Raw genomic sequence first — 16082 nt, 5'->3', positions numbered from 1 at the left:
ATATATATATATATATATATATATATATATATATATATATATATATATATATATATATAATTCTCTATATATCGATATATCGAGTATATATCGAATATATACTCTAATTCTATCAACTTTACCGAAAAATAGCAAAAGATAAAAATTGTTTATTTTCTTTTCATAGATCTTTGAGAATTTTTTCAGAATTTTTAAATTAACTTTTTAGTACTGCATTTTCTTACATTTTCTTGAAGTACTAAAAAGTTTTAAAAAAACTGAAAAAATTCTCAGAGCTCTATGAGAAAAAAATGGGTAATTTTATCTCTTGCTATTTTTCGGTAAAATTGATAGAATTCGAGTAAAAAATTATTGAAACCAATCATTTTTTAGATATTTCCGTAAATATCTTAGAAAATGAAGATCGTATAAAAATTTTTTTCAAATAAAAGTTGTTTGTTTCTTTACGTATAATAAAATTCCGTAATAAAAAATATATGTTTCTATTTAAAAAAGCAAAGTTGACTTCGATTTGATCTTGGCGACGTCATCCAAAGTCAAAGTATTAAAATCACTAAATAGATCTTCCTAAGCCCTATAACTTCTGAAACAATTTTCTGTAAAACTTATATTTTTCGAGATATTTTACCGGTCCGATACTTTTGCTGCACCCTATGTGTATATATATATACATACATCGATAGCTAAAATATTGTGTAATTGGAATATAAATTATCTATTTCTCAGCAACCATAGATGTATAATTATATACGGATTAAAAGTTGTCAATCAAATATTACTTAATTTGAATTAACTAATTATTAGTTAATTAGAAATATTCACTCTTGCTATTCTGAATGACAATATTTTCACTATCACTTTAGGTGAATTTTCAGTTGTGAGATTACCCTCCCTGCTCTTTCCAAGATATTTAAAGGAATAATTTTTTGTGGAAAAAATAATGATTTTTTCAAGTTACTTCGACGTTCATGTTATTAAAAAGAGATTTTTACTTTGCTTTCGTGATGATAACAGACTTCTCAGTCTCGTAGAGTGCCGTTTTGTGCGATTCCTCTTGCTTCGCAATTCGTTCTTCCTGTGCCTCGAATTTATGCATCAGATCTAAACGAGCTAATCTCCAATCTTCCAATGCGTTCAGCTTGCCAGCTAATGTAAAATGTAAAATGATGCATAACGCTTTGTTTCCTGTGTGTTTATTCATACTTCTACCGTATGTACAGTCGGTGAAACGAAAGTTGCAACACTTTTATTTTGATACAATTCAGAAGGCACTCAATATTCAATAGAAAAATTTATCTTCTGAGAATTACGAAAAAACAAATTCTCCTGTTGGATACGGATATGTTGCAAAACTTACGCTGCAATTCTAGACAGAATCGTAAGCCTCATAACTTTTTTGTTCTCATAAAATTCGTAAGAACTTATGAGTAGATACAATTCTATGTATTTATCTATTTTGCGTATCATATGTTATAAATGTTATGATTACTTATAGATATTGTAAGTTACGTGAAATCGTAGATATTTACGAATGATCATATGATATATGATCGTATGAATGATCATATGATATATGACGTATAGAATTGTAGGTTTACTCACAAGTTCTTACGAGCAAGTTACGAATCTTACGATTCTGTTTAGAATCGCAGTATTATCGTAAAAACAATAATGTTGGGAAGTAACGCCCCAGATAGCATAAAAAATGTTATGAATATAATCTTATGAAATACGAATGTTCTTAATTCCAGAATATCTGAATTTGATATTCTATGATTATATTTACAATAATACATACAGAAATTCTATTATATATTTATAATAGAAAAAAATATTCTTAGAACATCTATAAAATTAATTTATTGCGCATGTGCAATAAATTCATATAGATATAAAGGTTTCATAATGTTCCAAATAACGTAAAATAATGTAACGAAATGTAACACATAATATAAAACAAATGCATTAGATTTTATATACGTCAGTAATAATTTCCTATAAATCACAGTTATGTAAGGTTAATATAACGTGTAAGTAACATGTTATTAAAAGATTATATATATATATATATATATATATATATATATATATATTATATATATATTTATATAATTTATATACGTAATTTAATTAAATTATGTTTTTCTTTTTTTATTCAACAGTATTTGTTTTATGTATGGATACATATAATTAAATATGTTAATATATAAGGTCATATATATATATAAAAACAAAAAAATTCATATATAATTATATACAAAAAATCATATATATTTTTATATGATTATATATGAACTTTTTTCCCGGGTTATTTTTAGCAGGAGTATAATAATATAAAAATATTTTGCCATTTTTAATTGATTAGCTATTAATATTTATTCACTCCTATGACTATACATGATATTTCGGTGAGAGCGATTATTATTAATGAAAGTAATAATCATGAATCAAAAAGTGTGCTACTTTATTATAAGAGTGATTATCATAATACAAGTTTTGTCGTATACCGTGATCAACATTCTTATATGCGTTAACGCATCATGTTAATATACGAGAAATAGACGTCATCTTAAGGACGATCTGACATTTGCACATAAAAATGTTATATAACATAAACATAACGCGAATACTATACTTATTATATAACATTTTATATTTAAGTTGTGTTGCTGTCATACTGTTATAACCAGTACATAACAAAGTAATATTACAGTTTTAAAACACAGTTATATTACTGTTATAAAAGGAAATTAAGTAACCTCAATATTAATAACGTATAACAGCAGTTATATTATATATTAATAATGTATAACAGCAGTTATATCACATATTACTTCTATGTTATACAATAGCAAGATTGGGTAAGTTAACTTCTTTTTTTAACTAAGTTAAGTTAAAGTTAATGGCTTTAAAAATTTAACTTACAAGGAACATTCGCGAAGTGTGTGTTTCCGATTTCGATGAAACTTGGCATATTTATAGAATGGCCAAAAATAAGAGACCCATATATTTTTTATCGGCAATGGCTTAGGTTTAAGAGATGAAACTACCCCTCAAAGTTTCATGCCTTTTTTGCTATCTCCGTAATTATTGGAGATAGAGAAAAACTTTTTAGCCCATTTTATTTTTTATAAAAAACCGCATAACTTTTGTTTGAAACTTTGAGGGGTAGTTTCATCCCTTAAACCTGCGCCATTGCCGATAAAAAAGATATGGGTCTCTTATTTTTGGCCACTCTATAAATATGCCAAGTTTCATCGAAATCGGAGACACACTTCGCGAATGTTCCTTGTTAGTTAAGATAAAGTTAACCCATAATGAAATTAATTGAATTAAAAGTTAAGTTAATAAAAAAAGTAATTAAAAAGTTAAAAGTTAAATTTGTTTCATTTTATGACTTCAGGATTTCAGTTTTACAAATAACGGAAAAACAAATATACATTTTATTTGGAGACATGTTTTATTTACAGATACTTGTTAAATTTAAGTAATAAAGTTTTTTTGTAAAATTTTATCGGACATTTTTCCTCGAAGATTGTCGAAAATAAGCCCTCCTGCACTGAACAGCCTTTCGCGACATCACCTTTATGGCATGGTTAACTTCAAAATAATTGAATTAAAAATTAATAGTTACCGATAAAATATAACTAAGTTAAAAGATAAGAGTGTAAAAATGTAACTAAATTAAGTTAAAGCTATTTAACTTTTTAACTTTTTAAGTTAACTTTTAACTTTTTAACTAGTTACTACCCAACCATGTATAATAATTATATTCTCTCTCTTTTTCTAAATTATATATGAAGCTTCTTTATATTATTCAAATAACTAACAAAGATTCTAAGGTTAATGAAGAGCGAACACGGATGTAGTAGTATTATCTTAATATTACACGTTTATAATATTAAGATAACTACTACATGCATGTTCACTCCTCATTAGCCTTAAAATTTTTGTTAGTTATTTCACTCTCTCTCTCTCTCTCTCTCTCTCTCTCTCTCTCTCTGTGTGTGTGTGTGTGTGTGTGCTGGGTAGTCTTAATTTACAAATATATGCATTAAAACATGTTTATCTAGTACAATATCTAGTCCCCTACATTGTTAAATATGTTTTAGCAGCATTGAGGCATGTTTTCAACGAAGTTTTCTGGAATGGAAACGTGTGAAAATAGTATCTTCCCAAAGTAACACCAAGTAACAGTATCATAACATCAATATTACAATTTCCTACTCAACAATATAATTGTTATATAATACACGCATTATGATGTTACTGTTACTTGACGTTTACTAGGATTACAATGAATTGACTCTCACAGTCTCCCGACGCTAATCCCATTAAAAATATATAGATAATCATGAAGATAAATCTTTAGAAAAAAGAGTTTTCATCTTGAAACGGTTGTATCAGCTTCGTTACCCGAGAACATTAGCGGAAAATCTCATAATTGATCATTGAGAGCATGTCTCGACGTTGCTGAAGCATAGTCAATAATGGAGCCAGTAAACACAATGTTACATATAACATACTTGTTAGTTATAATTTCTTACTCAATAATGTAATTGTTATATAATATACGTGTTGTATAACAGTGATATTCTGTTACATGTAACATTGCTGAGGAACTGGACGTCGGACTAGGTAAACGCATTTTAGTGCTTATAATGTGCATTAAGACAGTGTTGATAATTTTGAAAAAGATTCTGTTTTTTAAGAAAAACAGTATATAGTCGAGAGCAAAACGGTTTGAACACTTTTTTCCCAGTGAAGTTGCAGTGTTCTAAATTGCAAGCAATCGCTGACGAATTTGTGCAGTGATTGATTATCTCTTGTTATTGACCAATTATTGCGCAAATTCGTCAGCAATTGTTCGCAATTATGATAACTCGGAGCGCTGTAACTTCATTGGAAAAAAAAATGTTTCAAATAGTTTTGCTCTCGACTGTGCATGTCTTGTGCCACTGACTATACTATGAAAAAATGGGCAGAAGAGAATCATTAAAAAAAAGGTCTATTTGGTGAGAAAAGTAATGAAAATTATAACGATTCGTTATTTTTTGAATAGCGATAACCAGTTAATTTTTTCAGTGAGTAACGAATAACGATAACAATTCAGATAGCACAGAAAATTCAAAAAGAATTCAGTCATATATCACCAATTCTGAGTTCATTTTGGGTGCAAAAAGAATTCTTTTCACTAAACTAAACTCTGAAGAATTCTTTTTGCATCTGAAAATGAACTCAGAATTTTGGTAACATACGATTGAATTCTTTTTGAATTCTCTGTGATATCTGGAAAGTTAAGATAAAAGTACTATTATTCGGACATATGTCTAATCCTAGACATTGTTATTGTAGTCTTTAAATATAGATTAAACTTTCAACATAAAATATATATACAAATATTAAGTATAGTATACATACATTCTATGTTGAAAGTTTAAATATTCGTATTTAAAGGCCAAAACAATAAGAATGCTTCGGATTGGTATGTGTCCGAGGAAGGGGGGATTGGTATTTTTATCTTATTTTTTAAAAGCAACTTTTCCAAACAAAAAAAATGTTGCAAACTTTCTTCCACTGACTACAATTGTAACACGATATGTTACCGGCGAGTTTTACTTCGGCGGTTAAAGTATTCTCCATAGTGCGATACTCGAGTTCCATTGCACTCTCTTTCTCTTTAGCTTCAGCTTGCTCCTGCTTTCGTAATTCCTCCAAAGCCGACAAACGTTCGTTCAACTCTCGCGCCTCTTCCGTCTTCTCTTCCAAGTTACGCTTCAAATGCGCCACGACGTCGGATCGATCCTCTTTCAGCTGTTCAAATTTTTTCGTTATGACCTTCACCTCGTTTTCCAGTTCTTCATTTCGACTGCGTAGTCTTGAAACAGAGTTGCGCGGAAGAAAATTAAGCCTTGTACGAAAAACAGAAGAAAATTTCGCGAGTGTCATTATCGATCTTTTCATAAACGAACCGTGACAATTGTTTATTGTAGTCTAGGATTTGTTGTTCGTAGGATACCGTTTCTCTCTCGTTTACACACTTTTTCCGTACTTTCTCACCCCCACCTTTCTTCTTTTTTAACATCTTGATATTGTTATTTACTTCGTTATCGATTATACATGAGACGCCAAATTGTTATCTTTTTTGTTTTCACGGCTTTGTTTTAAAACACGTCGTCGAGATAAAATTTCATGATCAAGTCGGAAATCCTTGTAAATATAATGGAAGTTACTGCATTGTCTTGCTGATACTAAACGTCAATGTAGCATCGGACTCGTATGCCCATCTTCGTTGCCATGGCAAAGATAACAAATCATATATATCACAACAAAATGTACGCGTATATTTTACACTGTCACACACAATCGAAAATAATTTTATTCTCTCTCTGTTAAATTATATTATTGCACCCAATAACAGCTCTTATTATTAAAGCCAATCTTTCATTCCTTTGTTGTTTTATTCCCTGAGAACTAATATAAATATTTATAGCGTCTCTCATGTGAAAGATACAGGTACACGAGTACGAGGTGCATAAATAAATTTCAATATAATAATTAACATAATATCGATTGAAATAGCACATTAATTCTTACATAGTACTTATTGATAATATCAGTAACGCAGCAAATAATTAACGAAAAATAACAAATAAACGCAATAAGTATTTGCACATATATACAGGGTATTCTAAAGTGATATTGCTTTCGATTCGCTAATAATGTTTATATCTGGTTTACACAATTTACAAGTCGGATTATCTGCATATATTCACAATCGTTTCCACAGCCACGATAATACCATGCGTGTCACGATAATATCAAAATCGTAACATTCTTTGGCAATAAAACAATTTTATTAGATAAATAATCAATAACCTTTTTAATTCTTACTTTATATTACAGAAATCTTATAATATCTTAATGTATATTATGTGTAGTTTAACATAGTTAAAAATATGCCACTGAAAAAACTACATATGTATACAATCGTCTTTATCTGCAAAAACTAATCATAAAATATCGCTGCAAGGGCAGCTTAAATTTGCATTCCTATATAAAAATCATGTGGAATTGTGAACGAAATTGACTTGCATTTTTCATATTACTTTGCGAACAAGAGGGATCTAAAATTTGCGATAAACCAGTCATTAATAAGTTCATTTGTAGACGATATCTCGACAAACATGTCATACATTGAGCATAATAATGGAACTTTACAAACTAGGAACTAAGCTCAGAGCCTATGTATGTGATAATAATTAAATAAGCGTATGAGAAAATGGTAATATAGTGTAGTAAACACAATATTTACCGGTTGCGTATGCCATCTGAGGCATCACAATGCTCGATGAATTTATTATTACTGGTCAAAAGTAAAGTATTCACGATACATTAAACGTGCTCAAAACAATATCGAACTCGAGATTATACAGCCTGCATTACTTTGGGAAGGATGAATTACGTTATCAAAAATGATTTCCCGGTATACGAATCTCTTATAAAATTCTTTCCAAGCTTAGCCTAGGAAAATTTATGTATATATGTATATATATATATGAAATAATCGGTAAAGGTACAAAATTTAGTTAACAGGAGGTCTCGGTGGGGGAGGTGGCTGCGGTCTGCGGAAGTATATAATAAGACTAAGCATTCCCGTAAGAAATCCGATAAGATAAAGATCCCAGTTTTGCCCGAGCAGCTGATCCCACTTATCCAGCTGATCGACCAAACTGAACTCTTGTAGATAATCCAGGCTGAAGAGGAAGGAGAGTTTAATAAGAGCTAGCGTTACTGGTATTTGCGCGTCGGGACTGGCTTGCGCGGCCAAATCATAGCATCGCTTGGCCAAGTGACGATCCTTCGCTAAGCCTAGGCCGCGCTCGTGCATATAACCCAAATTGAACATAGCTTGAGCGTTGTGTTGTTGCTCGGATGCTGAACGATAGTGACCTGCAGCAGCCTCGTAATCCACTTTGGTTCCTCTGCCATAATAATGCGCATCACCAAGTTTCACCTAAAACGAAACACAAATTGCTCACGTTTGATGAAGAAATACAAATATGAATTTCGTTTGTATATATCTTTGCAAGGTTATTAATGACTGATATAAATTGTCTTTTTTCAATAATAGCATTATTTTGTTTCATTAGCAATTATTAGTTATTTTTTCATTATTATTACTTTTTTAGTTATTTTGCAGAATACACATACATTAGATAAGCAGCAGCAAATTGTAAAAATAAGTTTTTAAAACTTGAAGAAAAAAGTAATGAAAAGCGTAACAACTCGTTATTTTCTGAATAATGATAACATAGAAATCACAAAAAAAAATTTTTAGCAATTAACTCTTCAATTAATTCGAACAATCGAACAAGTTTTCCCCATAGTATTTTTCCGTATCATCAAAAACAACGGAGATATTTTAAATGGTCGAGTTAGAGGAAACACTCGTGTGTGTGTGTGTGTGTGTGTGTGTTTATATATATAATTTGCAAAAAATTTTTTTTGGTCCTATTGTAATTAGCTACTTTCAAAAATGAGTAATAATAACGGTATTGATTTTTTTTCAAATAAGTAATAAATAACGAATTATTTTGAAAAAATAATCTCCCAACTCTGCATCTTCTTATCGGTAAAAAATATTGATATTCATACTTGTGCCGCTGAGTATCCTTGCGCGGCGGCTCGCGTCCATAACGCTAAAGCCCGGACTAAGCCTTCCTCTTCCGACAGAACATCGGTCTCTTCTTTGTCCAAGATAAATGCCGCGTTACTTTGCGCGACCTCGTAACCCATCTCAGAGAATAAGGCATAATTTAGAAATGCTTCATTCACCCTGCCTTCTCTGTAATCAGTGTGCGCCACCATTAACTGATCGCTCCATTTTCCCCTTTCGGCGACATTTTTCATTAATTCCACAGCCGGGGGACAACTTCTCACCATGCCGGTGCCACTAGCATGCATCTGAGCGAGATTATAGTATGCTAGCACATGACCCGATTGGCTGGCTAAATTAAAATATTTATTTGCCATTTTGTAATCTTGTTTAACACCGATACCACCTGAAAAATGAATTTAATACTATTTATTTAAAAATCAGCAGTTAATTAGTTAAAATGATTAATTAAAATGAAAAACGAATTAAAAGTATGTACAAGATGCAATGCGAATTGCAATGCATAATAGATGTTAATAGAACATAGATATATAAATATGTGAATACGCACTGAAATACATATTGCCTAATTGCAATTGTCCATCGACCCAGCCTTGTTCTGCAGCATGATGAAAATATTGCCACGCTTTACCTGTATTTCTTTCTACTCCCATTCCATATAAGTACATCAAGCCTAATCCACTTTGACCTACTGGATTGCCCAGTTCAGCTGCCTTTTTAAAATATTTATATGCTGTTTCATTGTCTTGCTTCACAATTTCACTCCCTTCTAAATAGATCTGTAAACATATATGAGTAGTTAGAAGATTAAGAGTCAAAAGAGATCATGTATGCTATAATTATATTGGATATTTTCCATTAAGATTAATATTGTAATTTATTTTGAACGAACTAATAGTCTTATTGGAAACAGTTTTATCATAGTATTATTACTTTATAGTATATACACTTTATAGTTATACATACCTTTCCAAGGAAAGCCATCGCTACGGGATTGCCGGCATCAGCAGCATGTTGGAAATATTGTACAGCTTTTTCGTGATCCAAAGGTACTCCCCTACCTCCTTGATAATGCAGCTGACCGAGTCCGACTTGTGCCTGAGTGTCACCTTTTTTTGCCAACAACTGATAGTATTCTATCAAGTCCTGATCGAAGATGCCAGAATTGTACCCCGGATTTTCGTACTCGTCCAATAACCTGACTCGCTGAACGATCGGGCCACCGCTGAGCGACACTTCTTCTGCAACTTTCTTCGCCACTTTTCGATAATAATCTAACGCTCGCTCGCAGGATGGTGTTGTCGTCAATCCTGCCCAGTGACGATGTCCCATTACCATCTGTGCCCGAGTATCGCCCCCAAGAGCGGCTACAGTGTAATGAAGCAGAGCTTTCCCTTGAGATGCATTAACACCACCAATACCGGTCGCGTATAAAAATCCCATTCCCTGCGTGAATACAATGTTTTACTTAATTCTTCTCGATGCTTACTATTAGAAGTGCATATAAGAAAACAAGTATTTACAAAATTCTTATTACTACCAGTTTCTATTTGAGCTGCACAATATCTAATCTATAAACAATAATATATAAATGGTATATATTTAAAATAAACAGTATATATGCAGAATGTTTCTGGAGTTTTGTTCAATATTTTAGAATTTGATTTATTGTATGAAAAAAAAATTTTAATAAATATAAGATCTCAAAGATACACAGTATTAAAAATTCTATAAAATTATTTTTATAATTTTTCTTAATAAAACTATTAAACACAAAAAGCAAAAGAATATATAAAAGAATATATTGAAGATAAAATTTAAATTTATAATATATATATGTGTGTGTACACATACACACACACACATATACACATATGTCCCATATGTCCCGGACCGGCTGAATATCTCGGAAAGTATTTACTTTTGAGAAAAATATTTCAGACAAAAGTTGCAATATATAAAGTAATGTATCAGTTAATCTTATCAGTTTGATCTTATCAGTTTGACCTTGGGTGGCACCGCCAAGGTCAAGTCGAGATTAACTTTGCTTTTTTAAATAGAAACATGTTTTTTATTACGAAATTTTATTCTACGTAAAGAAACAACTTTTGAAAACATTTTTTAACTTTTCAACTTTTGTTTGAAAACGACCTCTATTTTCTAAGTACTTATAGAAATATCTACAAAATTATTGGTTTCAATAATTTTTTAATCGTATTTTTTAAAAAATCGTATTCTCTCAACTTTATCAAAAAATAGCAAGATATAAAAATTATCGATTTTCTTCTTATAGAGCTCTGAGAATTTTTTCAGAATTTTATATAAACGTTTTATTACTTCAAGAAAATGCAAAAAATGCAGTACTAAAAGTTAATTAGAAAATTCTGAAGAAATTCCCAGAGCTGTATGAGAAGAAAATAGATAATTTTTATCTTTTGTTATTTTTTGGTAAAATTGGTAAAATTCGAGTAAAAAATTATTGAAACCAATAATTTTGTAGATATTTCCGTAAATATCTTAGAAAATAGAATCATATGAAAAAGTTTTTCAAACAAAAGTTTGTTTCTTTATGTAGAATAAAATTCTGTAATAAGAAATACATATCTTTATTTAAAAAAACAAAGTTGACTTCGACCTGACCTTAGCAGCGCCACTCAAGGTCAAATAAATATTACCATTATATATATCTTTTTGAACCTTATAACTTTTGTCTAAAACATTTTTCTATAAAACTTACATTTTCCGAGTTATTCAGAGGTACCGACTTTTTTTCCCTATCCTGTATATTGCGCATTTCTGTACTTAAAAAATTAAACGCATTAAAATATATCTCAAATAGTTTTATCGGAATTTACCAAGAGTACATTTTTTAATAAATGAAATAATAATAATCGGCAAAATATTTTGACTCGACCCATTGACGTACACTCGCCGTTGAAAAGGTTGTCTGGTTTTTTGTAAGTTTCCTATTGTAAGGAACCTATCTGTCTTTCTTTTTATCCAATTAGAGAGTTCTTTTATTGGAAAATAAATTCCCTCAATGAACAAGACAGATAGGTTCCAAAAACTTACAAAAAAAAAAATACTAAACATTTTCGACGGCGAGTATCCAAGTTCAAGATAATATATTACCTAAAGTTTATTTTGACTCCTAACAAAACGGCAACTATAGATAAAAATTAAGATATTATCGTGTCTTGTTAGACCGAGTTTGAAAAAAAAAATTTCGTTTGGGTATTATATAATATAAATAACAATTTTATAGAATTTTCAACATCTGTATTCCTGAAACAAGGCCTTTGAGACCATATGTTTATAGAAACTTTTCTTCATGAAATAATTTTTATGAAATGATGAACAAAAATTACTTTTTAAAATATTGGATAGTACTTGAAAAACAGTTTGCAATATTTTCTTACAATTTGTGATATGTATATGTAAGATATTCAAGTAATTGTTTTAGTGATTGGAAAATAGAAGATTTATCTATAGCATTTAGATATTTCATTTTGAAATACTTGATTATTTATAAATACTATTACTATTATTCAATATGGTGATGGCACGTATGCAATGTATATACCATATGAGCTGACGGAAGTCCTGAATCTGCAAGTTCTTTGAATATTTCAAATATGCTGGGTATATCATCAATAGATATTCTCAAAGAGGTGGAACCTAAACGAGACCCGAGCAATCTTGCCCATGCCAACATAGATCTAGCTTCTCGATGGCCCAACTGTGCTGCTTCAATGAGCAATTCGTAGCCCTCAGATTTGTTGGCACGCATTGCATTCAAAGTATTTTGAGCATTCTTGAATAATTGTTCAGCTGCAAAACATTTCAATTTATAGCAGGAAGAAAACACAATGGATGCACTCAGTACTGCAACCGCTTACTAAGCACTCACAGTGAACTTTTAGATCTAATTAGATTATATATTTTGAGATTTTAATCAAACTTGGAAGTATACATTGAAAAGAAAAAATATGGTGGTGAAAAGTATACAAGTTTTGTATGTAGAACTAATATATATAGTTTAATAATTATATTGCAACTATAACTGAATGTTTAGGAGAATCTTATAATCATTTAGGATCAAGGATTAGTTACTATAAAATATTTGTTATACTATATATATTAATTCTATATATAAAATTAGCATGCAGTTTTGTACATAGAATTAATATAGAATTTAAAAAGAAAAAATATATATAAATTCTGCACACACATCATATATAAAATTCTACATTAATTCTACACTAATTCTATATACAAAACTTGAACAATTGTTTTGTATGTAAAATTAATATAGAATTTTGTACACAAGTTTATATATATATATACATATATATATATATATCTTTTTTAACTCCACATTAATAAACAATTTTATGATTATTGCAACTAATGCTAAATGATTATGAGAACTGTATGATTCTTTTAAACGTTCAGTTTTATAGTTGCAACAATTACAAAATAGTTTATTATAGAATTTATTAATTCCATATACAAAACTTATAGTTGTCATCTATACACATAGTTGCCATCACCATGTCTTTTTTCTGAGTGACATCAACCATATTTAAGAGCTCACTGAGCGCTCAGTGAACGGTTCCAGTGCTGAATGCATGTACTGTTTTCTAATGTGTTATATCTTACAAGTAAAACATAACAAAATATTTTATAGTTTACCTGCTTGTTGTTCTGGTGACAGAGGTTCTTGGACCTCCTCCTCAAGTGTCTCGAACTGTTCATGATTCTCCCAAGCTTCCATATCTTCCTCATCCAACTGCTTGCTGTTTATGTCCAAAGGATCCATTTCCTTTGTCTGGGCTATCATAGTTTTCATCCATACATTTCTCGTTCCTGAACTCTCCAGACTCTCCTTGCTGACACTGTCCACTTTACCCTCTGCATCCTCTTTCCTGTGCTTGTCGACTTTTTCATTCATAAGCGGATCCGCCACTGGTACCAACTTCATTATAGTCTCCCGCAACGCCCTGAGTTCGCGCAGCTGCTCGAAAGCGCTTTCCATCTCCTCGTTAGTGACATCCTCCTCTGTCTCCTCGTTGGAGTTTGACTTTTGCGCGATGTCGCGCTTCTTCGCGGCACTCTCCAATTCTGCATTGGACCGGGAACACGACGTCAGGAACAGCAGCAGAATCAGCACACCCACGTTCGACTTCATTGCTCGACGAACAAATGACACTTTTCACGGCCTCATTACAACACCGGTGATCTTGACGTTATCGCTCGTCGACTTCTTAAAATCCTGCTGCATAAGAAACGCACGATTGATCGCACTCGATACATACGTGGACATACGTGCGAACCGTCTCGACCAATTACGTCATTAGGACACGTCAATACGCATTTTTCTTGAGTGGAATCTTCTGTCAACAAAAACAGCACCGTCCACGGCGTTCCTTGTCGTCACGATCGATCCGTTCGCACTTTTCCCCGATTGTACGTTATGTTCACCACGCGGGAAATATCTGCTGAATCAGCTGTTCGTACTAGAAGCATGTAATCGCCATAATAAATGCGTGAGTCTTGTGTGGCGAATGAATGTATGTCACGTTCGTTTGTGCTGCGCAACTTTAACGACACTGCGACTAATTGTGATTTATGTTAGGGAATGAGATTTCTTGTTTTCTATTATAAATTAAAAATTTTCTGTCTGTTCCTCTTGATCCTTTAGTGATACAATAATAATCTGTCAACGCCAATGTGCCGGATCATGCTGGAGTTTATGGTTCATCCACACGATACAAGAATGTGTACAGTTACGAACAGGTAGATTGTCCATCCTTTTTATGCATTTAAGAATGTATCCGTCTTGTCTAATGGAAGGGCCTTTATTCTTGGGTTATATTCCAAAATGTTTTTTTTTTCAAGGAAAACTTTATTCAATATTTATAGTTCATGTCACATATACTATAGAATATGGAATAAAATTTTCTCAAAAAGGATGTTTAAGAATGCAACTCTAAGCATCATTGCACATAGCTATTTTATAATACAATTAATCTTCGAAATAACAAAAAGAGCTTTTGTACATAGAACGTGGAAATGTCTGCCGCGTGACAAGAAGCGAGCCAATAAATTTCCAGCTCTTATGGAAAAATTGCACGTTGATTGGCTACCGCGTCGCTTCTTACTGCGAGAAAAGTGTTTTCACATTCAGTGTGCAAGGGTCATTACGTATACGCAAGTTAAGCCCATTCTACAATTGCGTGAACGTGGATGTAAGTGGTTGTAAGTGATTACAACAACCAATCAGAGTAAAGCAATCAGTGAATAAAACATTCGGATTGGTTGACTCTTACGTTCACGACTACGCTTACGCAATTGTAGAATGGGCTTTACTTGGGTTGCGTTCCGTTTCACGCATTATGCGCGCATTTCCTACAATATACGTGACATGAACTGTAGATTAACGCGCGTATACGTGAAACGGAATGCGGCCTTGGTCTGTTCTTTTTAGCTGCATTGGCTGCGTTCGTTTTGGCGCTTACAATGCTCTGAGCATCATTTCATCCTTGTTTCTATCAAATACTAAAGGACAAATGATGCTTACACGCGTTATAAGCGCCAAAACGAACGCAGCCATTGTTAAACTAGTGCAATAAGTTGGGTACTTGGACACAACCAATCACAGCACCGTGTGATTAGAGACATTTGTAGGGTCCCTTGGAACAGCGACTTGTAATTGGACTGTGTCCAATTGCCCTGTGTCCAACTGATATACCCCAATAAGTTAAAGTGAAACAAATATACTTTTTCTCACTCTATTGCACTAATTTAGTAGTGCAGCTAAAAAGAACAGAGCAACCATTTCAAAAATAGGGACCATGAGTTCGGCACACGCGGCACATTTTGACCGATTTTCAAATTGTTTTGCCTAGCGTTGTTCCTCTTATGGCTCCTGCACACAGGACGCGGTAAAGCTGGCCACACACGCTTTTCGTAACAGTAACCATAATGGCTCCTGCACACAGGACGCGGTAATGCTTGCCGCGCGGCGGAAATTCGCGCGACAACCAATCAATATGCTGCTTTCCGTAATAACCTTCTAGCTCTTACGGAAAAACAACATATTGATTGGCTGTCGCGCGGACTTCCACCTGGGGTGCGTTCAGATTCTTCATCCGTGCACTCTATTACTAGAAACACTATAGTATATGTTACGTAACTATAGCACTTCTAGTAATAGAATATACCCGATTACGCGACATTATGCCGAAAACTAAATGGGGAATATGTTGGTATCAACAAAAATATAAGAGGATCTTCTTATATTTTTCACCTTATTCTTCTCTATGCACTTTATTTTTATTTATTCGTGTTATTTTTATTTATTTAGTTATTTTTAATTTTAATTAAATGTCTCTGTGCA

General features: G+C 32.0%; 2 protein-coding genes across 2 annotated transcripts in view; both read right to left on the bottom strand.

Moving 5' to 3' along the window:
- The window catches only part of LOC116850247 (cilia- and flagella-associated protein 157-like), a 17885-nt gene extending 11720 nt beyond the window's left edge, over positions 1-6165 (bottom strand). The window contains exons 1-3 of the mRNA XM_032828286.1: positions 5973-6165; positions 5607-5878; positions 993-1146 (exon numbers count right to left, since the gene is read on the bottom strand). Of these exons, the coding sequence (XP_032684177.1) occupies positions 993-1146; positions 5607-5878; positions 5973-6085 (539 nt within the window). The 5' untranslated portion in view covers positions 6086-6165. The remainder of the gene's footprint in view (positions 1-992; positions 1147-5606; positions 5879-5972) is intronic.
- A 277-nt stretch (positions 6166-6442) lies between these two features.
- The window catches only part of LOC116850236 (protein sel-1 homolog 1), a 61014-nt gene continuing 51374 nt past the window's right edge, over positions 6443-16082 (bottom strand). The window contains exons 2-7 of the mRNA XM_032828272.1: positions 13376-14199; positions 12264-12511; positions 9647-10126; positions 9231-9459; positions 8659-9065; positions 6443-8017 (exon numbers count right to left, since the gene is read on the bottom strand). Coding sequence (XP_032684163.1) covers positions 7586-8017; positions 8659-9065; positions 9231-9459; positions 9647-10126; positions 12264-12511; positions 13376-13871 — 2292 coding nt within the window. The 5' untranslated portion in view covers positions 13872-14199 and the 3' untranslated portion in view covers positions 6443-7585. The remainder of the gene's footprint in view (positions 8018-8658; positions 9066-9230; positions 9460-9646; positions 10127-12263; positions 12512-13375; positions 14200-16082) is intronic.

Source organism: Odontomachus brunneus, unplaced genomic scaffold, assembly GCF_010583005.1.
Source record: "Odontomachus brunneus isolate Ranch 3 - 2012 unplaced genomic scaffold, Obru_v1 Obru_scaffold_138, whole genome shotgun sequence".
NCBI classification, from domain to species: domain Eukaryota; kingdom Metazoa; phylum Arthropoda; class Insecta; order Hymenoptera; family Formicidae; genus Odontomachus; species Odontomachus brunneus.
Note: the sequence above shows the minus strand (reverse complement) of the source record. Positions and strands in the feature narration are given on the sequence as shown.